We start from the raw sequence: 24,179 nt of genomic DNA on the forward strand, positions 1-24,179 counted from the left end.
AAGAACCCACGGCAACAAAAGTGTCATTCCTGGCAAAATTCTGTAGAAAAATCCACTTCAATAGGAACAACAACAAAAAACAAACAAAAAAACAAACAAAAAAAACTGCATGCCAGAAAAAAAAAAAAAAGGGTGGTGCTGTAGTGTAGCGCGCGCTCTCCATGGGGAGAGCAGCCCGAATTTCACACAGAGAAATCTGTTGTGATAAAAAGAAATACAAATACAAAAATACAAATATATGTGTTGTTTTTTCATCTGCAGAGGTATGTTATTATGCACTATTGTATATGTGTTGTTTCATGAGCCCATTACAAGGGAAGTTTGCACCGTACAAGTACTATCTATCCTTATTATCATTATCATTGTGACTCCTGCCAGGCAACACTGCTCAATGAATGCTTTGTTAAGTCTGTCACATTGTTTTGGGAGATGATGGCCCTTGTGGTCGTCTAGTAACCCTCATCACTCAAGAGAGGGTGTCCAAGACAAGGTCAATGATTGAGGAGAACCCAAGAACTACTAATGACGAGAGAGAAAAAGCAATGAGCGTTTCATTCGAAAATATCAATGTCATTCTTCACGATCGTCTTGCCATTCAAAAAAAGCATTGTGTCCCCAGGGTCCCTCATAACTTTAACGCAACACCTTCTTCTTAGTTCTTAGCATTCCCACCGAGAGGATGGCCTGAACTTTGGCCGATGAGGCTGACACGACAGTCGATGTTTTGGATCAAAGCCCCCACCCCGACCCCCCCCCAAACCTCCCTGTCTTTTTTATTCGTTCTTCCAAACTTAACCTTTCTCAGTTCTCAGCGTGACTAGCCGCGAGAGAAGGCCTCACCTTTGCCAATCAGGTTGTTGACACGACGGTCGATGGTTTTGGACGTTTTGTCGCCTCGTTTCTCAACCAGCTTGAGCACTGGCCAGAACGGCCGCACATCGTTCAGGTTCTGACTCTCGTCCAGTATCTCCTCCTGCACACACACAGGGATTCAGATTCAGATTCAGATTCAGATGTTTATTCAGATAAAGGCCTTGGCCCCATACTGAAGGGGCTAATACAAAAGAACATAATACATCATTTTCATTAACAAAGGTAACAGTTAACAGACATAAGGTCTGCAAACAAATATTAAGAGACTGCAGTGCGCAGCCTCTTGCTTGCTTCATAAATATACATAGCTAAATTAAAAAGAACTGTCTCATTTCTTGTTGACATTAACATATTTAGCCTAAAATGACATAGTTCTGCATAATACTTCGAATTAATTAATTTCCCTCTGAGATCATGAAAAGCAGGGCAACAAAACAAAAAATGGATTTCATCTTCTTTAGCCTGATTGCATAAGCGGCACAAAAGTACACACACAGGGAGACACACAATGACACACTTTCTCCCAGTATACACACACACACACACAGCTACACACTTTCTTCATGTACACACACAGCAACACAATGAGGCTGTCAACGGCTGTCACCTCACTGAGATAAGGCAGAGCTTACAGGTCAGGATGTCAGTGAAGGGCTGTCACCTCACTGAGATAAGACAGAGCTTACAGGTCAGGATGTCAGTGAAGGGCTGTCACCTCACTGAGATAAGACAGAGCTTACAGGTCAGGATGTCAGTGAAGGGCTGTCACCTCACTGAGATAAGACAGAGCTTACAGGTCAGGATGTCAGTGAAGGGCTGTCACTTCATTAAGATAAGACAGAGCTCAAAGGTCAGGATGTCAGTGAAGGGCTGTCATCTCACTGAGATAAGACAGAGCTTACAGGTCAGGATGTCAGTGAAGGGCTGTCACTTCATTAAGATAAGACAGAGCTCAAAGGTCAGGATGTCAATTAAGGGCTGTCACCTCACTGAGATAAAACAGAGCTAACAGATCAGGATGTCAGTGAAGGGCTGTCACCTCACTGAGATAAGACAGAGCTCACAGATCAGGATGTCAGTGAAGGGCTGTCACTTCATTAAGATAAGACAGAGAGTACAGGTCAGGATGTCAGTGAAGGGCTGTTACCTCACTGAGATAAGACAGAGCTAACAAGTTAGGATGCCAGTGAAGGGCTGTCACTTCATTAAGATAAGACAGAGCTTACAGGTCAGGATGTCAGTCACAATTCTTGACCTGATCTGATAAATGATGAACAAGACAACAACGAAGAAACTGTGTGTGACAACCACCACCACCCAACCACACTTTGAATCCAAATCCAGTTTAAAAAGCCACACTGACCTTTTCCCCCAATTTATTGACAAACATAAAGCAGTAGGAATCCTCTCTCTTCAACCGGGCACACAGAGGGTACTTGACCACTTCACGCCATAGAGACTGAAACCACCAAAAACACAGCTATAAAATGTGCACATATATGTGGGTGTAATACACACACACACACACACACACACATATATATATATATATACCATGATACTGGCAATCACAATCACTTATGCACTTTATTCAGCTACCACTGGCAACTAACAAAAAGTAGAGCTGCACATTCTTTCCATACATGTGTGTTGCACACACACACACACACACACACACACATCCATTCTGGCAATCACATTCACTTATTATGTGTTTTATTCAGCTACTATTAGCAACTAATAATGTAATATAAATATAGGAGCTTGATATTATACTTGAACCAATACCAATGCTGCTTTCTCTCTTGAACTGACTTTTTGTGTGTGACAAATGGGGTGGAGGTGGGTGGAAAAAGAAGCAGAGTTGTACATTCTTTCTATAAATGAGTGTTGCACTCACATACACACATGCATCACACACACACACACACACACACACACACACACACCATACATACATGCTTCACATTTACTCATTATGCTTGTTTTTATCCAGCTGCCAGTTGCAACTAATAATGTAATATAATAGGAGCTTGATATTATATACTATATTATATACTTGAACCAATGCAAATGTTGCTTTCTCTCTTGAACTGACTTTGTGTGTGTGACAAATGGGGTGGAGGTGGGTGGAAAAAGAAGTAGAGTTGCACATTCTATCTAGTATATTATGTGTGTTAAACACACACACACACACACACACACACAAATATACACATGTACATACAAACACATACACATGTACACCGATACAGACAAACAACACACACACACTGACACACACACTGACACAGACACACAGGCAAACAACACACACACACTGACACACACACTGACACAGACACACAGACAAACAACACACACACTCACAGACACACGCACCGCCCACACCTCCTCCCCCCCCCCCCCTCCCCCTGCACGCCCACATACAACAATGACACTTGATTAATCACATAATCTACAAAATGAAGTCTTTCTCATTTCTATCTTTAAAAAGATTTTTTTTTTTTCATGATTACCTTCTTGATCAGATCGAGTGAAGCATAGAAATCCACCAGCAGGGGAACCAGTATACCACTGGGCATCAGAAAGTCCACTGACAGGTGACCCGTAGCATCCAGCTCCACAGAAATGTCCGGAAGTTGTACAGTTGACATGTCTGTGTCTGTCTTTTTCCAGCCGAACGCAGGTCTATTCTCTTTTCAAAGTTTTATCCTTCCTCAGCTTGAAGGACTGAAAGGGAAATTGCAAAAGACTGCCTGTGTGTCGTCGAAACGACAAAAGGCATTTTGTGGAGGAAAATTGGTTCATTAATCAATTAAAACTAACAGCTAAAAGAAATATCACATTTTAAGGTTTTTATACTGGTCAATATATATGACATGTGCGCTCTTAGTCTTACATTATATTCCATCAGTTCTCTGGGCCTGCTCTCTCTCTCTGTCTGTCTCTGTCTCTCTCTCTTAATCTCTCTTTCTCTCTAGTATCTCCATCTCCTCACTTGCTCACCAGCTCACTCAAACACACACACACACACAGTCAGTCAGTCACTCACACACACACACACACACACACGCACACTGTGATGGTATGCACTACAAACTGCACATCACAGAAAGAACTGATTGGTTGCAACAATTATAGAGATAAAGGACGCAGTGAAGGAAGATCCTGTTGCATAACAGATCTTGGTCTCTCTCGTTCTTTTTTTTGTTTGTTTGTTTGTTTGTTTTTCGTTGTTTTTTAAAAATAATTTTCTCTCCTCACAATTTTAGTACTTAAAATAGATCTCTTTAAAACATCAATGTAAACATCCAATCTCTGCTGTGACACGTGTAAAAAGAAACCCAACCGAGTATGGTCATAAACAATAGATTCAACGTGAATCAACCCTGTTTTCATAATCATTATTAATACTTTGTTTTCTGTGATCCTGCGTCGTGGCTCAATATCAAATCGAAAATAAAGCGTAAGTTTTACTCATCGTTTTACGTATTTAAAACAACTTAATATCTCCAAACCATTTTCATGTAACATGTATTTATAATATACTTACTGAATCAACCAGAAAAGGTCTTTCCTCGAACAAAACATCAAGTTATCCCATAGTCAACGTACTTTTTGCGGCCAGTTAAGTGTTTCCAAACTAAGAACTTCCTCGTCTGTTTATTTCCCCGGATGCCATGAGAGTTACCGTTCCTAAACTGCCCCACCCCCACCCCCTACCCCCCAACTTTTTTTTCTTTCTTTCTTTTTTTCTTTCTTTCTTTCCCCTCCCCCTCCAAAAAGACTTGGACAACGTTCTTTTTTCCTGATTGACTCGATTCTGGCAGTGTCTGTATTTGTATCATGTACGTCGGAAGACAGGAGAGCACCCGTACTGAACCATTTCAGGATATCATAGGCCAGTGGCTCACTGAGACCCAAATGATGTTCTGTGTGAGGCAGGAGGCGGTGTTTAAAGGCCTCTAATCAAAAAGATTTTTTTTTTTTAAAGAAAAAGGTCAGAAAGATGACGTAAAAAATAACATTACGTCATCTTTAATGAGCGGAGTCTGTGACCAAGCTGCTGGGTAGCAGCGAAAATTCTGATTTTTTATTTTCAAAATTTTTTTTTTTGGTTGTTCAACGAAACAGGTGTTGGTTTTGAACTTTGTTTGATTCATTTAATATATATATATATATATATATATATATGGTAATCCTGCAGTTTAGAATACTAAACTCAGGGGCCGTTAAAATGAAAAAGTAGAAGGTGTTTTAGACTGACTTCGATGCGCTGAGTCGAATGCAACCCTCAGCTAAGCTCTAAGACCACTCCTTTTGCCACGAAACTGGATCAAATGCACGGTAAGTAGTACTCCTTCCCGACCTGCACGCCATTTTATATATTGAAAATTTAAAAAAACGAAGAAAATACTATATAGCGTCAGATGCATGGTCTTTCGATCGGGTTCAAAGGGAACAAACTCACGAACTGCCCGTGGGGAGGGACAAGAGGGCTGTCACGGTGGCTGGGCTGCACGCAACTGGCTCTCTCCACAATGGTTTCCCTGTAGTTATTGTTATCTTCCAATGATTCAAAGATCCATTCCCCCAACCACCCACCCACCCCTTCCACACCCACACATTTTTATGTGTGGATGTTGTTGATTGAACTAACTTTTGCAAAGTGGTCTTATAATGACAGACTTGTTTGACCATAATCGTACTTGTTTTTAGCTAGTTATGCTGTCTCTCTCTCTGTGTTTCTCTCTCTCTGTCTCTCAACATGCACACACACACACACACAAATATATATATATATATATATATACACACACACACACACACACATATATACACATATGTATATATATGTGTGTGTGTGTGTGTGTCTGTCTGTCTGCGTGTAGTTATAGTTACTACAGTTATTTACTCAGTTCTTTTGTTACTATTGGGGTAGGTTCTCAAGGCATATATATATCGACAGAGAGAGAGAGAGAGAGATTGTTTGTTGTTTAAGTTGAAGTGGAGTGGCGAATCACACACTTTCAACACCTCCTTGAAACTTAATTAAACTGAGAGGAGTGTTGAACGCCATCACCACAAGGGTTCTGAGTCCTAGAATCTGCATCACAAAGTGTGGTGTGGAGGGTACACGAATTTGATCAGCATGGAGTCATATTGGTATGGCACTGTATATATATATATATATATATATATATATATATATATATATATATATATATATGTATATATATATGTGTGTGTGTACACATGTATATATACATATATATTGTGCTGCACTGTATTGTTTTGTACTATTCTGTACTTTATTATGTTGTACTATATTATCCTGTATCATATTGTACTATTTTGTACTGTATTGTGTTGTGCTCTATTGTAATTTGCTGTGTTGTGTTGTACTGTACTGTAGAGTGTTGTACTATATTGTGTTGTACCATGTTGTGTTGTTGTTGTACTATATTGTGTTGTACTATGTTGTGTTGTTGTTGTACTATATTGTGTTGTACTATGTTGTGTTGTTGTTGTACTGTATTGTGTTGTACTATGTTGTGTTGTACTGCATTATACTGTATTGCATTGTATTATATTGCCTTGCACTGTATTGTATTGTATTGCACTGTATTGTCTTGTATTGTATTGTCTTGCATTGCACTGTATTGTATTGCACTGTATTGTATTGTATTGCACTGTATTGTCTTGCATTGCACTGTATTGTATTGTATTGTATTGTATTGCACTGTATTGTATTGTATTGCACTGTATTGTATTGTATTGCATTGCACTGTATTGTATTGTCTTGCATTGCACTGTATTGTATTGTCTTGCATTGCACTGTATTGTATTGTATTGCATTGCACTGTATTGTATTGTCTTGTATTGCACTGTATTGTATTGTCTTGCATTGCACTGTATTGTATTGTCTTGTATTGCACTGTATTGTATTGTCTTGCATTGCACTGTATTGTATTGTCTTGCATTGCACTGTATTGTCTTGCATTGCACTGTATTGTCTTGTATTGCACTGTATTGTATTGTATTGCACTGTATTGTATTGTCTTGCACTGTATTGCACTGTATTGTCTTGCATTGCACTGTATTGTATTGTATTGCACTGTATTGTATTGTCTTGCATTGCACTGTATTGTATTGTCTTGTATTGCACTGTATTGTATTGTCTTGCATTGCACTGTATTGTATTGTCTTGCATTGCACTGTATTGTCTTGCATTGCACTGTATTGTCTTGTATTGCACTGTATTGTATTGTATTGCACTGTATTGTATTGTCTTGCACTGTATTGCACTGTATTGTATTGCATTGCACTGTATTGTCTTGCATTGCACTGTATTGTCTTGCATTGCACTGTATTGTATTGTCTTGCATTGCACTGTATTGTCTTGCATTGCACTGCATTGTATTGCACTGTATTGTCTTGCATTGCACTGTATTGTCTTGCATTGTATTGCACTGTATTGTCTTGCATTGCATTGCACTGTATTGTATTGCACTGTACTGTATTGTATTGTATTGCACTGTATTGTCTTGCATTGCACTGTATTGTATTGCACTGTATTGTCTTGCATTGCACTGTATTGTATTGCACTGTATTGTATTGTATTGCACTGTATTGTATTGCACTGTATTGTATTGCACTGTATTGTCTTGCATTGCACTGTATTGTCTTGCATTGTATTGCACTGTATTGTATTGTCTTGCATTGTATTGCACTGTATTGTACTGCACTTTACTGTACTGTATTACTTTTTTTGTTGTTTTTTTTTTTGTCACAGCAGATTTCTGTGTGTGTGTGTATTGTATTGTACTGTATTGTATTGTATAGTACCCCATTGTATCATACTGTATTTCATTGTATCCTACTTCTTCTTTTTACAACAAATTTCTCTTGTCTGAAATTCAGGCTTCCCTCCATAGGGAGAGTGCAATGGCTCAGTGCAACGCCAACTTTGTTTGTCTTTGTTTCTTTTCTCTCTGTGTGTGTGTGTGTGTGTGTGTGTGTGTGTGTGTGTGTGTGTGTGTTTGTTTTGTTGATGACAGAGGCGACAGAGAGTGGTCAGAGATGGCGTATGTGCCTGTCATTGTGCACATGCATCAATAAACGATTAACTAACTTGGTTCTTGAATAGCTTAATAACAAAATGTGCTTTATGGATTATTAAGTTTGTTTTTCTTCTGTTAAGTACACTTGCCACTGCAATTGAGAATTGCATTCCATAAGGGCTGTAGATAGGACAATGTCAATAAAAATTGTCTTAAGTGTCTGAAGTATCTCTCTCTCTCTCTCTCTCTCTTTCATGCACTGAAAACACACAAACGTTGACCACAAACAGGCACCAGTATAGTCATGAAAGTAAAGCTGTTTAATTTGTACATAAAAAAAAAAAAATCCTCCAAAGGCATGTCAGATCTTTTTTTTTGCATTGTCTGTATGAAGACAGCATCATACCACTACCAATAGTTTCCAAACCAACCCCCCCAAAACAGACATACAACACAGACCGTACAATGCATAGGGTGTGTGAGGGGGAGGGGGGGGGGGGGGGGCGGTAAGGGGGAGGGAAGCAGACTAAAACCAAGAAAACAGAATGAAGGAGAAACAACTGCCAATGATCAGAGAATCATGCTATCTTGGATTTTCTTTTTTCTTTTCTTTTCTTTTGTGTGTGTGTGTGTGTGTGTGTGTCCCGTGTCTGTGAGTCCTCTGTGTGTGTGTGTGTGTGTGTGCATGTGTCTGTGTCCCGTGTCTGTGTGTGAGTGTCCTCTGTGTGTGTGTGTGTGTGTCTGTGCGTGCATGTGTCTGTGTCCCATGTCTGTGAGTCCTGTGTGTGTGTCTGTGTGTCTGTGTGTGAGTGTCCTCTGTGTGTGTGTGTGTGTGTCTGTGCGTGCATGTGTCTGTGTCCCATGTCTGTGTCTGTGAGTCGTCTGTGTGTGTGTGTGTGTCTGTGTGTGCATGTGTCTGTGTCTGTGAGTCCTCTGTGTGTGTGTGTGTGTGTGTGTGTCTGTGCGTGCATGTGTGTGTGTGTGTGTGTGTGTGTGTGTTTACAGTACAATGAAACAGTTACAGGTGAAGAGTTTTTTTCTACACACAAAATTTCCCAAGACATACAGCACATCAGGCAGGTCACCAAACCATGTGTCTAGCAGGTAGGTGGTGTTGACATATGCATTAGTCCCTTGTCAGAATTATTTTCCATCATATCAAAACATCCCCAGAACTTTTTTGTTTGCAATCAGAAAAAACAACAACCCATCAAACCCAAATATATCACAAGTACTGTTATGCAACTATTATTATGATACATGCATAGAATTCTAGACTTTACACTCCAGGTCTTCAAACATTCAGTTCTTTAAAAAAAAAAAAAACACCCAAAAAAACCAACCAAACAACAACCACCAAACAACTACTAAACCGTATATATTGAAATACATGCAAAATATAAACATATCTATATTAATCCAAAGACAGAAGTATGCACAAAGGATTATCTGGAACTATTTCCTTTGATAGGATGATTAAATACACACAAATATGAATAACCAAAATGATATAGAAATTGATGGATAAAACATGTATGTAACAGGGTCATATAATGACAATGTAGCATTGAAAAACACATTAAAAAAAAAAGGGGGGGGGGGATGAATGACAGAGTGAGAGAGAACAATTAATTACCAATTAACTGAAACAACCCACATAACAAGACCAAAAGAAAATGAATTCAAACCTACAGAGTGCACACACGCGCGCACACACACGCACGCATACACATACATGCAGACACACATATGCACGCGCACACACACACACACACCTGTACACACACAAACATGCACCCACATACACAGGCAAATGCGCGCACACACAGGGTAAACAACAGAATCCTGGACGGCATAAAAGATAAACTCGGGTCAACTGAGATCACAAAATTTGTTCGTTGAACAAAACAATTCTATTTCACCTGGTACAAAAGCTATACACACACAAGGAACCTTCAGGCATTCACATACACAGCCACACACACACACACACACACATAGCCACACTCAAACACTCGCACACAGACGCTTGACACAGACACAGACAACTACACTATTTCCTTTCCACTTTGACAGCACAAACATTGCATTGTACAATGCTGGAAACGTCCATGAAAACAAAAGGTGAGTTGTTGGAAAAGTTTTTATCTTGACCTGCACTGAAAACGGCAGACCTAAGCAAAAAACAGAAACAAAACAACAACAAAAAAACACACAAAAAGAACCCAACAACGTAACAAAAAAACATAAACAAAAAAATAACACACACACACACACACAAAATAACAACCAAAAAAAAAAAAAAAAAAAAAAAAAAAACCCAAAAAAACCACACACCCCTCTCCCCCCAACAAACCAACCACCTGATCTGATTAAGAATGTGAAATCAACATTCATAGCATATAACTGTTACACAATTCACTCACACAGCATCATAGATGAAAAAAAAAAAAAATCAAGCTTTACAAACATTTTTATTTCAAAATACACCCTTCCTCATATATACCCAAATCTTCCGATAACTAAACAGGATCTTTGACTGGAACAATAATTATCAATAAAATATATTACTAACAAGAGATAAAAGGAATATAAATATTGGCGTACATCTTCAAGGTAACGAGAGGAAGGAGGGTGACATGATGTGTGTGTGTGTGTGTGCTGTGTGTGTGTGTGTGTGTGTGTGCTGTGTGTGTGTGCATGTGTCGTGTGCTGTGTGTGTGTGTGTGTACTGTGTGTATGTGCTGTGTGTGTGTGTGTGTGTGTATGCGTGCTGTGTGTGTGTGTGCTGTGTGTGTGTGTGTGCTGTGTGTGTGTGTGCTGTGTGTATGTGTGTGTGCATGTGTGTGTGCTGTGTGTGTGTGTGCGTGCGTGCTGTGTGTGTGTGTGTGTGCGCATGTGTCGTGTGTGTGTGCTGTGTGTGTGTGTGCTATGTGTGTGTGTGTGTGCTGTGTGTATGTGCTCTGTGTGTGTGTGTGTGTGTGTGTGCTGTGTATGTTTGTGTGTGTGTGTGTGTGAGAGAGAGAGAGAGAGAGAGAATGGAGGAATCCATCCCCCCAGTAATGCAATGTTCAATACTGAAACCCTAAGAGATGACACCAATAATTATGTTCAAACACAGCTGCACTAAAAACATATAATCCGTGATGAGACATACAAGTTGTCTGCCCGTTCACAGCAGTACACAGCAACCCTCTGTAATTATGTACAGCCACTTACGTACAAAGGACACAACAGCAGAAACGAATAAAAAAAAAAATTAAAAAAAACCCAAAAAACCACCCACCACCCTCATCATCACCACCACAACCACCTCCACCAACTAATGTTTTCTTGTCAAGCCTGTCCAGCATTTCAGCTTCAGTTTCAAGGGTGTGTCATAGCATTCTGGCTGATCCATGATGAGCTGAACATCTGCTTTAAAAAAAAAAAAAAAAAAACTATACAAAAAAGAAAAGAAAAGAAAACTATACTAAAAAAAAAGAAAGAAAAAAAGAAAGAAAAGAAATGAGCAGATGCCTCCCCCATCCCCTTTGCATCAATTCAACACCTCAGTCAGGTCTTCTTTGACAACTTACCCTAGGTTTGTTAAAAAACATTTATCCAGAATTTTAAAAGAAGAGGAAAGAAAAAGCACAGAATTTGAGACAGAAAGAGAGAGAGAGAGAGAGAGAGAGAGAGGGAGAGAGAGTGTGTGTGAGAGAAAGACAGAGTGAGAGAGGGTGAGAGAGAGAGAGAGGGAGAAAGAAAAAGAGTGAGAGAGAGAGAGAGTGAGAGAGAGACAGAGTGAGAGAGGGTGAGAGAGAGAGAGAGGGGAGAGAGAGGGAGAAAGAAAAAGAGTGAGAGAGAGAGAGACAGAGAGTGAGAGAGACAGAGTGAGAGAGGGTGAGAGAGAGAGAGAGGGGAGAGAGAGAGAAAGACAAAGAGTGAGAGAGAGAGAGAGAGAGAGAGAGACAGAGAGTGAGAGAGAGACAAAGTGAGAGAGGGGGTGAGAGAGAGAGGGAGAGAGAGAGAGGGAGTGAAAGAGAGAGATGGAGAAAGAGAGAGAGAAACAAAGAGTGAGAAAAGAGGTAGGTGGGTTGGGGGGTGTGGTGGGTGGGTGGGGTCGGGGGGGGGCAGGCAAGATGTTTCTGGGGGTTGGGGGTGGAGGAAAACGGGCGTCAAAGAAAAAAAGAAGAAAAACCAACCAAACAGGAGTCGTCATCAGTCCAAACTTACAAACCACTCGTCCAAAATCACCTTAATTTGTGAATTAACCGTGGTTAGAGAAACAAAAACAATGCAGAGATTCTCCTCTCTGAGCTGAAAAAAAAAGAGAAAAAGACCCCAACAACAAAACAACTCACTTTGAATTTTGGATATGGCTGTGACGGACGCAACAGCCAAGTGGTTAAAGCGTTGGACTTTCAATCTGAGGGTCCCGGGTTTGAATCTCGGCGACAGCGCCTGGTGGGTTAAAGGGTGGAGATTTTTCCGATCTCCCAGGTCAACATAATTAATTATGTTCAGACCTGCTAGTGCCTCAACCCCCTTCGTGTGTATACGCAAGCAAAAGATCAAATATGCACGTTAAAGATCCTGTAATCCATGTCAGCGTTCGGTGGGTTATGGAAACAAGTACATACCCAGCATGCACACACCCCCAAAAGCGGAGTATGGCTGCCTACATGGCGGGGTAAAAATGGTCATACACGTAAAAGCCCACTCGTGTATATACGAGTGAACGTGGGAGTTGCAGCCCACGAACAGTTTCAGTTTCAGTTTCAGTAGCTCAAGGAGGCATCACTGCGTTCGGACAAAACCATATACGCTACACCACATCTGCCAAGCAGATGCCTGACCAGCAGCGTAACCCAACGCGCTTAGTCAGGCCTTGAGAAAAAAAAAAGGGGGGGGGGGGGGGGAATAAATAACAGATAAGCTTACATAAATAAATAAATAAATAATAATTATAATATATAAAAAGGTAGTTGTAATAATAATAACAATAATAACAAAGAACAAAGAAGAAGAAGGATATGACTGTGATTAACACCTTGAGTGCCAAGAAAAAACAAAACAAAAAAACAAACAAAAAAACAGTAGAAAGTGGTGTTTCAAGTTGTAAATCAGTATCAAGAACAATCAGCCCGAAAGCAATCTGGAGATATACCGCTCTGGATCAAATGTGTGAATTTTCAACCTTTGAGAGTTATTTCCCCTCCTTTTGATGATGTCATCAGTGACGTCACTTTGTACATACCTCATACCTACAACCACAGAGTTAATCAAGTGTCTGCTGCAGGGCGTTTTGTACATACGGGTTATACATTATTAAGGCACAGCATCAGTTGTACAAAAAGCAACATTTATTGTCAAATATCCGATAAAAAATTTAAAAAAAGGGGGGGGGGGTGTAAAATTTGATGAACAAACAACAGCATCTGTGTCAAGACAGACCAAAGATGTATTGACATGACAACACTGTCATGACAATTTTTTCGTCTGGTTTAATTTTGATGTGTGCTTTTCCCTTCAACCACCACGAATCAAAGAACGTCCCCTGACCCAATACTCTTTTCTTTTTTTCTTTTTTTTTTGGTACCCCACAACACTACAACAATTCTATCATAGGTTAACAGGTAACAACAGCACAGCCACAGTCAATCTCCTTTTAAAATTTTCAGGGACCCCCCCTCCTCCTCACATCCCCTCACCCCCCACAAAAAAAGACAAAAAAACCCAAACCCCAACAACCCAAAACAAAACAAATAAGCAACAAAACTTCAACAAACTATCAAACAAAAAAAAACAAACAAAAAAACCCCCTGCAAAAATACAATACAAACTAACTCTGAAAACGCATGTACACTTCTCAGATCAGAACACAGCGGACACAATATTGTGAACATCATTTCCCATACAGCTTGCACTGCCCTCAGATAGTGCACACACACACACAAAAAAGACCCTCCCCAAAAATAGACAAAAAAGACAGCAGACCAATGGGTACATGGAGAAGAATTCTGGAAGAGGAGATGAAAATGGCAGGCACAACCTGGAACAACATAAGCCGGCTTGCTCAAGACCGAAATGACTGGAGAAGATATGCTGGCGCCTTATGCTCCAGTGGGAGTGAAGAGGACTGAGTAAGCATGTAATCCACACAGGCAGGGAACACACTGACACTTACATTACAGACAGAAAAAAATGTTCAGAAAAGACTTGTGATCACTGGGTGTACACGCATTGTACAAACTGTACGTTGCGACACTCAACAGTACAACCTCTGCTCCACAAGGCTGAGTATATCATGTGATCTTCTCCATGAAACTTTGTCGACATAGTGACCATAGTTTGCAGTATTTGCAAATTTACAGTCTCCATTTTCCTACATGGAAGTGGATTTCAAGGCAGAGTATGCAGATGTTATGACCATGTTTGCATCATTCACAAATCTACCATCTCCATTTCTTACATGGAAGTGGATTTCAAGGCAGAGTACGCAGATGTTATGACCATGTTTGCATCATTCACAAATCTACAGTCTCCGTTTTCCTACATGCAGTGGATTTCATGGCAAAGTATGCAGACGTAATGACCAGGTTTGCATCATTCACAAATCTACAGTCTCCGTTTCCTACATGCATTGGATTTCATGGAATGCACTTCACCATCAAACAGTGCAGATGTGGTAACCAGGTTTGCATCATTCACAAATTTACAGTCTCCTTTTTCAACATGGAAGTGGATTTCATTGCATGCACTTTATGACCCAAGACAGATGAAGATAAATTCGGTGTACATGTATCCAGGTTTGCATCATTCATAAATTTACAGTCGCCATTTTCTAACATGGAAGTGGATTTCATGGCAAGCAATTTATGACAAAGACAGATACAGATAAAATTCTGTTGACACACTGTCAACACATTTCTTAATGCAATTTACAAAGGTAGGACTTTGCCACACGTGTATGCGTGCGTGCATGTGTGTGTGTATGTGTGTGCATGCAGGCATGTGTGTTTCGAAGTGCTGAATCATACACACACACTCACACATCACAAAGATTCACAAACAGGAGGAAAGAGACAGAGAGACTGACATCAGTAACTAAAGTGGGCAATATGAGGGCACCACGCTTAAAGTCATCATTATCACAGTGAAGAGTACACAATGTGTGACCCACAGTTCAATCACAGTTCAGCCATAGATAGTCAACATGTTTAAAACAAACAATAGACATGTTTAAAACAAACAACAGACATGTTTAAAACGAGACATGTTTAAAACAAACAATAGACATACTGAAAACAAACAATAGGCATGTTTAAAACAAACAACAGGACATGTTTAAAACCAGTCATGTTTAAAACAAACAACGGAAATGAAACAAAAAATAGACAAGTTTAAAACAAACAATGGAAATGAAACAAAAAAACAAACAATAGACATGTTTAAAACCAGACATGTTTAAAACAAACAACGGAAATGAAACAAATAGACATGTTTAAAACAAACAACGGAAATGAAACAAACAATAGACATGTTTAAAACAAACAATGGAAATGAAACAAACAACAGACATGTTTAAAACAAACAAAGTAAATGAAACAAACAACAGACATGTTTAAAAACAGACATGTTTAAAACAAACAACGGAAATGAAACAAACAATAGACGTGTTTAAAACAAACAACAGAATGTTTCAAACACACAACAGACATGTTTAAAACAAACAACGGAAATGAAACAAACAATAGACGTGTTTAAAACAAACAACAGAATGTTTCAAACACACAACAGACATGTTTAAAACAAGCAATAGACAGTTAATCAACCAAAAGACATTTTCAAAACAAATAGACATGAGCAAAACAAATAGATATGTTTAAAAACAGACATGTTTAAAACAAGCAACAGACATGTCTAAAAATAAACAAAAAAACCAATGAAATGTTTCAAAGAATGGAATGTTTGAAAAAAATGGCATGTTTTCAATAAACAAGACTTGTTAAAACCAAACAACAGACATGTTCGAAACAAACTGACGTTTAAAGCAAGCAAAAGACATCCAACATGTTTACAATAAACAGTGGGCATCATTCATCTTTACAACCGACAACAGACACTCAACACGGTTTACAAATACACACAGCAAAATGTACAAAACTACTGCAGATGAATGTCAAAATGCGTCAGACAAAATGTGGGAAGTTCTGTTTCTAAAGTGAGGTTTACGGTGATCCTTCTCATTTGAAAATAATGCCGTGTGTGTGTGTGTGTGTGTGTACATGCATGTGTGCGTGTGTGTGTGTGTGTGTGTGTGTGTGTGTGTTTGTGTGTGTGTGATCAGAAAACACAACAGTGTGTTGTCCACTGCAGCTGCGATGCCTTTCACTCCAGAACTTCCACCGGTCTCTCCAGGCCCTAAAACACAAACACACTATGTGTTAAGGACCACGATTAATATCAATATCATGACGGGCGCCATAGCCAAATGGTTAAAGCGTTGGACTTTCGATCTGAGGGTCCCGGGTTCGAATCACGGTGACGGCGCCTGGTGGGTAAAGGGTGGAGATTTTTATGATCTCCCAGGTCAACATATGTGCAGACCTGCTAGTGCCTGAACCCCCTTCGTGTGTATACGCAAGCATAAGATCAAATACGCACGTTAAAGATCCTGTAATCCATGTCAGCGTTCGGTGGGTTATGGAAACAAGAACATACCCAACATACCCAGCATGCACACCCCCGAAAGCGGAGTATGGCTGCCTACATGGCGGGGTAAAAACGGTCATACACGTAAAAAGCCCACTCACATATATACGACTGAACGTGGGAGTTGAAGCCCACGAACGCAGAAGAAGAAGAAGAAGATATCAATATCATTATCATACGGGCACTCATCAGTTATTTCTTGTGTCGTTCAGTCAGGCTTCAGTCATGTGCATGCATTCCCCTGTATACCAGAATGGATCTTACTGCAAAAATTTTTGCCAGGACAACAATCTTGTTGCTGTGGGCTCTTTAATGTGCTGCAAACATGGACCATGGTTTATCGTTTAATCCAATTGATTAGCATGGATAACAAGCCTCTTCTTCTTCTTCTGCGTTCATGCGCTGCAACTCCCACATTCACTCGTACGTACACGAGTGGGCTTTTACATGGATGACCGTTTTTACCCCGCCATGTTGGCAGCCATACTCCGCTTTCAGGAGTGTGCATGCTGGGTATGTACTTGTTTCCACAACCGACCTAACGCTGACATGGATAACAGGATCTTTGACATGTGTATTTGATCTTTTGCTTGCGTATACACATGAAGGGGGTTCAGGCACTAGCAGGTCTGCACATATGTTGACCTGGGAGACTGGAAAAATCTCCACCCTTTACCCACCAGGCACCGTCACCGAGATTCGAACCCGGGACCCTCAGATTGAAATTCCAACGCTTTAACCACTCAGCTATTGCACCTGTCAGATACTAACGATCAAGGAGAGGGAGAAAATGTTGGGTGAGCGTGGGTGAGATCCCCTCTTACCAAACTAGTCTACAGTCGCTTCTCTTGGTCGTTTCTGCAAAAAAATTTTGCCAGGACAACTCTCTTGTTGCCATGGGTTCTTTTACATGCTGCAAAAAACAGGAATAGGGTTTATCATCTCATCCAATTGACTGGTGTTGATAGAAACGCTCAAGGAGAGAAAGAAAATACTGGTGAGTGTGGGTGGGATTCCTTCTGACCAAGTGTGGCTTCTTTTATACACTGCAAAACAGCACTATGGTTTATTGTCTCATCCAATTGACTGGTGTTGATACCATCACTAAAGGAGAGGGGCGAAATACTGGGTAAGCATGGGTGAGATTCCCTCTTAGCAAACTTGTCTCCAGTCCCTTCTCTTGGTCGTTACTCATATATACATGAGTGGGCTTTTACGTGTATGACCGTTTTTAACCCCACCATGTTGGCACCCATACTCCGCTTTCAGGAGTGTGCATGCTGGGTATGTACTTGTTTCCATAACCCACCGAACGCTGACATGGATAACAGGATCTTTGACATGTGTATTTGATCTTTTGCTTGTGTATACACACAAAGGGGGTTCAGGCACTAGCAGGTCTGCACATATGTTGACCTGGGAGATCGGAAAAATCTCCACCCTTTACCCACCGGGCGCCGTCACCGAGATTCGAACCTGGGACCCTCAAATTGAAAGTCCAACGCTTTAACCATTCGGCTATTGCGCCCGTCGGATACCAACGATCAAGGAGAGGGAGAAAATACTGGGTAAGTGTGGGTGAGATCCCCTCTTACCAAACTAGTCTACAGAAAATACTGGGTAAGTGTGGGTGGGATTCGCTCTTACCAAACTGGTCTCCAGTCCCTTCTCTCGGTCGTTTCTGCAAAAATTTTGCCAGGACAACTCTCTTGTTGCCATGGGTTCTTTTACATGCTGCAAAAAACAGGAATAGGGTTTATCATCTCATCCAACTGACTGGCGCTGATACCATCGCTCAAGGAGAGGGAGAAAATACTGGGTGAGCGTGGGTGAGATCCCCTCTTACCAAACTGGTCTACAGTGATGACAGTCGCTTCTCTTGGTCATTGCCAGGACAACTCTCTTGTTGCCACAGGTTATTTTACATGCTGCAAAAAACAGGACTATGGTTTATCATCTCATCCAACTGACTGGCGCTGATACCATCGCTCAAGGAGAGGGAGAAAATACTGGGTGAGCATGGGTGAGATTCCCTCTTACCAGACTAGTCTCCAGTGATGACAGTCGCTTCTCTCGGTCGTTACTATAAAAATTTTGCCAGGACAACTCTCTTGTTGCCATGGGTTATTTTACATGCTGCAAAAAACAGGACTACTTTTTATCGTCTCATCCAATTGATTGGTGTCGCTCAAGGAGAGGGAGAAAATACTGGGTGAGCGTGGGTGAGATTCCCTCTTACCAAGTGTGGCTTCTTTTATATGCTGCAAAACAGGGCTACGGTTTAACATCTTATCCAGTTGACTTGCATTGATACCATCGCTCAAGGAGAGGGACAAAATACTGGGTGAGCGTGGGTGAGATTCCCTCTTACCAGGCTGGTCTACAGTGATGACAGTCGCTTCTCTTGGTCATTGCCAGGACAACTCTCTTGTTGCCACAGGTTATTTTACATGCTGCAAAAAACAGGACTATGGTTTATCGTCTCATCCAGTTGACTGGCGTTGATACAAACGCTCAAGGAGAGGGAGAAAATACTGGGTAAGCGTGGGTAGGATTCCCTTGTACTAGACTAGTCTCCAATGATGACAGTCGGTTCTCTTGGTCGTTACTGCAAAAATTTTACCAGCACAACTCTCTTGTTGCCTTGGGTTCTTTTACATGCTGCAAAAAACAAAAGACTATGGTTTAACATCTTATCCAGTTGACTGGCATTGATACAAACGCTCAAGGAGAGGGAGAAAATACTGGGTAAGCATGGGTGGGATTCGTTCATACTAGACTGGTCTCCAGTGATGACAGTCACCTCTCTTGGTCGTTACTGCAAAAATTTTACCAGCACAACTCTCTTGTTGCCTTGGGTTCTTTTACATGCTGCAAAAAACAGGACTATGGTTTATCGTCTCATCCAACTGACTGGTGCTGATACCGTCGCTCAAGGAGAGGGAGAAAATACTGGGTGAGCGTGGGTGAGATTCCCTCTTACCAGACTGGTCTCCAGTGACGACAGTCGCTTCTCTCGGTCGAACAGAGCCTGCTCCTTGTCACACAGCTCCTCCTTCAAGGTGCGGATCTCGTAGTTCTTGCGTTTCATCGTTTCCTTCTGCACCTTCCTGCGTGCTGCTGCCGCTATCTGGAAACAGGTCCACGTAACATGTTATGTTGGTTAGACCACGGAATAGGGAATGAATTTTTGAAAATATTATTACTGTCATTGTCAGAAGAAAAAAAAACGTATCTTTTTGCACTTAAATAAACGTATTTAATAAGCAATTATTAATGATCCATTCACTCTCTCTCTCTCTCTCTCACACACACACACACAAAAACCCACACACACTAATTGTATTTTGTAAGTGATCACAATAATTCATTCAATCACACACACACACACACACGAAGACATGCAAGTAAAATCAACCTGAAAATTAACAATTCAGTTCAGTTCAGTTGCTGAAGGAGGCGCGGTCACTGCATTCAGAACAAATCCACACCCGCTACACCTCATACAAGCAGATGCCTGACCAGCAGCATAACCCAGCAGGCTTAGTCAGACCTTGAGGGGTGGGGGTGGAGGGGTGAGGTGGGGGAGGGGGACTTTAAGAGAAGTAAAAATAAGATAAAAATAAATATGGATAAGTAAGGAAAAAAACTGACGGGCGCAATAGCCGAGTGGTTAAAGCGTTGGACTTTCAATCTGAAGGTCCCGGGTTCGAATAACGGTGACGGCGCCTGGTGGGTAAAGGGTGGAGATTTTTACGATCTCCCAGGTCAACGTATGTGCAGACCTGCCAGTGCCTGAACCCCCTTCGTGTGTATATGCAAGCAGAAGATCAAATATGCACGTTAAAGATCCTGTAATCCATGTCAGCGTTCGGTGGGTCATGGAAACAAGAACATACCCAGCATGCACACCCCCGAAAGCGGAGTATGGCTGCCTACATGGCGGGGGTAGAAACGGTCATACACGTAAAAGCCCGCTCGTGTGTATACGAGTGAACGTGGGAGTTGCAGCCCACGAATGAAAAAAAAAAAGAAGGAAATAAACAACAGAGGTAGAGAAAACAAAGAACCAGGATCAACAGGAAGACCACAGTGAGAACAGCACTCCCTCACAACACCAACAGCAGAACGATGGACAACCAGACCAGGGCAGTCGTCCCACCGCCACCACCAGCAGCAGTTTAAGCTTCAGTTTTTCAAGGAGACATTGAAGTGTGTGTGTGTGTGTGTGTGTGTGTGCTGCATACTGATCTGTACACACTACACCACACCTGCTGTAAAAAAAAAAAAAGAGAAAAAGAAAGAAAAAAAGAAAAAAAAGGAGAGAAATAAACTAAAGAAAAAAAGAGAGTAGACGCCTGATCAAGCTTTGAGTTGATAAGGCCCAGCAATCCATCAGACCACCAGCTGTAATAAAAAAACAAAAAACAAAAAAAAAACCTACCAGAACTCATCAGACCAGCAGCAGTCAGGCTGGGGAATTGTCCTGGACAGGTTCCTCTGAAAATTAGAGGCCCTAGGCCCCTGGTGGGACGCATGGGCAATGAAAACGAAATTAGTGATTTTCAAGAGATCTGGCGGGGTGGGTGGGGGGGTGGGGCCTCCATATGCGTCAATTTAAAAAAAAATTTTCCTCTGAAAAAATCTGCTCTCCCTCTGAAACATAGCGGATCTGTTGACAGGTGCCCAGCCTGGCAGTTCATCAGACTGCACCAGCTGTTACCAATGCACCAGAAGTCATCAGACCGCCACCAAACATTCACCAAACCAGCTGCGGATTATCAGACCACCACCAGCAGTTTATTAGACCACCACCAGCAAGTCCATCAGACCACCAGCAGTCCACCTGACCACCAACTGTCACTAACCTACCAGTAAGCATCAGACCACCATCAGCGGTTTATCAGACCACCGCCAGCAAGTCCATCAGACCACCAGCTGTCACTAAACCACCAGTAATCATCAGACCACCAGCAGTCCACCTGACCACCAACTGTCACTAACCTACCAGTAAGCATCAGACCACCATCAGCGGTTTATCACACCACCACCAGCAATCAGACCACCAGCAGTCCATCTGACCAACACAGACCTACCTTCGCTGTCCCACCTCAGCACTGCTGACTTCACCATCATTTCTGTCCTCTACTCCCAGTAAAAACAGGGACTGCAATCATACCTCCCTCCTTGACCTTACACTCACCTTGCCCTCCTACCTCTGACCTTGACCTCAGCTTGTCCTACCTCTGACCTTGACCTTGCATTCACCTTGTCCTGTATGGGTCTGACCTTGACCTTACATTCACCTTGTCCTACCTCTGACCTTGACCTCACACTCACCTTGTCCTCCTGGGTCTGGGACCTGCTGCCACCTGCTGACTGCGGCCTCAGGTGAGCTCGCTCGTTCTCCAGGTGGAAGGTCTGCACATGTCGGGGGTATGAGGTGAAACAACAGTGCGGACAGCCTATCTCACCTGACACACTCGTTTTTCATTTCTTTCTTTCTTTTTTTTTCTCTCGTTATACGTAATTCTCTAATTTTTCTATTTTTTAATTTCCATTTTTGTCACATATATATCACAGGTGCAGTAACCGAGCGGTTGAAGCGTTAAACTTTCAATCTGAGGGTCCTGGGTTCGAATCTTGGTAACGGCACCTGGTGGGTAAAGGGTGGAGATTTTTCTGATCTCCCAGATAAACATATGTGCTGACCTGCTTGTGCCTGAACGCCCTTCGTGTGTATATGCAAGCAGATCAAATATGCCTGTTAAAGATCCTGTAATCCATGTCAGTGTTCGGTGGGTTATGGAAACAACAACATACCCAGCATGCGCACACCCTGAAAATGGAGTATGGCTGCCTTCATGGTGGGATAAAAATGCTCATACACGTAAAAGCCCACTCGTGTACATATGAGTGAACGTGGGAGTTGTAGCCCATGAACAAAGAAGAAGAAGAAGACGAAGTCATACATAATTATATGCATTACAGTCAGCCATGTCCAACTATGTGACTATCAGAACAGCAGAGGAGGCAACTGCCGTCTCAACAATCTGGGCTGGAATTTGATTACAGCGGAGAGAGTCTTGCCCAAGTTATATCCCCACTCTCTCGGCCAGGAGGGTTTTTAGGACAGTCGGCGTTGGGGATGGTTCCCAAAGACCAACTCACCCCCCCCCCCACCCCCCTCCCAAGGCTGCAGCACTAAGAGCTGGTGCAAATCTTGCCTCCTAGTTTGAGAATCATAGTCTTACATAAAAGACCAAGCTGTAAATGATTTCCCATTGCAGTGGAGAACCCACTGATCATGCAGTTCTCACTCTGCTGTTAACTCTTTCCATACGAACGGCGAAAGAGACGACGTTAACAGCGTTTCACCCCAATTACCATCATCAAAATATTGCAAGCGGATGGCTCTTATACTGAAGACGTGAATGTTGACAAAGAATACCACAATTCTGATGACGGAAGCTAAAGGTTGGGTCATTCAGACACCCACTGGACATCCGAGGGGTCTGTGTAGAGGAGAAGAGAGGACTGGCCGTACTGAGTGAGTTAACCCATCTGTATGATGTTACATGAATGGGACGAGTTTGTCAAAACTCTCCATTGCAAGCATGTTTCACTGATTTGAAAGGCAAAAGAAAAACAACAACAACAACATACAGATAGAACAGAGAGATAATATGCGTATTATGTGTATGCATACATACACTGTATAACCTATCATGTCACATATTATGTGTAGGCATACATACACTGTATAGCCTATCATGTCACATATTATGTGAAGGCATACATACACTGTATAACCTATCATGTCACATATTATGTGTAGGCATACATACACCGTATAACCTATCATGTCACATATTATGTGTATGCATACATACACTGTATAACCTATCATGTCACATATTATGTGTAGGCATACGTACATTGTACAAATTTACATGTCACATTGTATCACATCACTGGTGTTTCTCAGCTTCACGTTGAGTGACTATTACCTTATTATCATAGAAAAATGCATATTCATAGCTAATACATACACATCAAAACATATGCAAAATTACAAGGATACTTAGTACAGAACGTTTTCGGGGGGTGAACTGAAACTGACACCGCATATAGTCTTCTCCTTGCACACAAACACACACACACACACACACACTCACCTTCTTCTCCTTGATGGCGTGGTTGAGGCGTTTCTCCTGGTTCAGTTTGTCCCGCGTGCGGTTCAACGTCTCCCTCAGGTACTGCGATTCCTCTGCCCGACTCTGGACGTCCTTCTGCAAACATGTGGAAATCATCCCAATTTTGGCTGTTTCTCCTGGCTGAGGGGGTCATACGGAAATCATAAAATTTTGGCTGTTACTCCTGGCTAAGGGGGTCATATGGAAATCATCAAATTTTGGCGGTTACTCCTGGTTAAGGGGGTCATATGGAAATCATCCAGTTTTAATCTGTTACTCCTGGCTGAGGAAGTCATACAGAAATCATCCCATTTCAGTCAGTTACTCTTGGCTGAGAAGTCAT

The 24,179-nt window shown here is 41.6% G+C and overlaps 2 protein-coding genes across 2 annotated transcripts in view; both read right to left on the minus strand.

The window, feature by feature from the left end:
• Window positions 1-4,538, minus strand: part of LOC143301955 (phosphatidylinositol 4,5-bisphosphate 3-kinase catalytic subunit delta isoform-like) — a 51,250-nt gene extending 46,712 nt beyond the window's left edge. Inside the window, exons 1-4 of the mRNA XM_076616431.1 lie at window positions 4,430-4,538; window positions 3,393-3,606; window positions 2,237-2,332; window positions 841-973 (exon numbers count right to left, since the gene is read on the minus strand). Of these exons, the coding sequence (XP_076472546.1) occupies window positions 841-973; window positions 2,237-2,332; window positions 3,393-3,530 (367 nt within the window). The 5' untranslated portion in view covers window positions 3,531-3,606; window positions 4,430-4,538. The remainder of the gene's footprint in view (window positions 1-840; window positions 974-2,236; window positions 2,333-3,392; window positions 3,607-4,429) is intronic.
• Window positions 4,539-16,253: 11,715 nt separating this feature from the next.
• LOC143301908 (forkhead-associated domain-containing protein 1-like) overlaps window positions 16,254-24,179 on the minus strand; it is an 88,362-nt gene continuing 80,436 nt past the window's right edge. Inside the window, exons 26-29 of the mRNA XM_076616351.1 lie at window positions 23,819-23,932; window positions 21,981-22,061; window positions 19,624-19,770; window positions 16,254-16,349 (exon numbers count right to left, since the gene is read on the minus strand). Coding sequence (XP_076472466.1) covers window positions 16,317-16,349; window positions 19,624-19,770; window positions 21,981-22,061; window positions 23,819-23,932 — 375 coding nt within the window. The 3' untranslated portion in view covers window positions 16,254-16,316. The remainder of the gene's footprint in view (window positions 16,350-19,623; window positions 19,771-21,980; window positions 22,062-23,818; window positions 23,933-24,179) is intronic.

Source organism: Babylonia areolata, chromosome 28 (assembly GCF_041734735.1).
Source record: "Babylonia areolata isolate BAREFJ2019XMU chromosome 28, ASM4173473v1, whole genome shotgun sequence".
Lineage (NCBI taxonomy): Eukaryota > Metazoa > Mollusca > Gastropoda > Neogastropoda > Buccinidae > Babylonia > Babylonia areolata.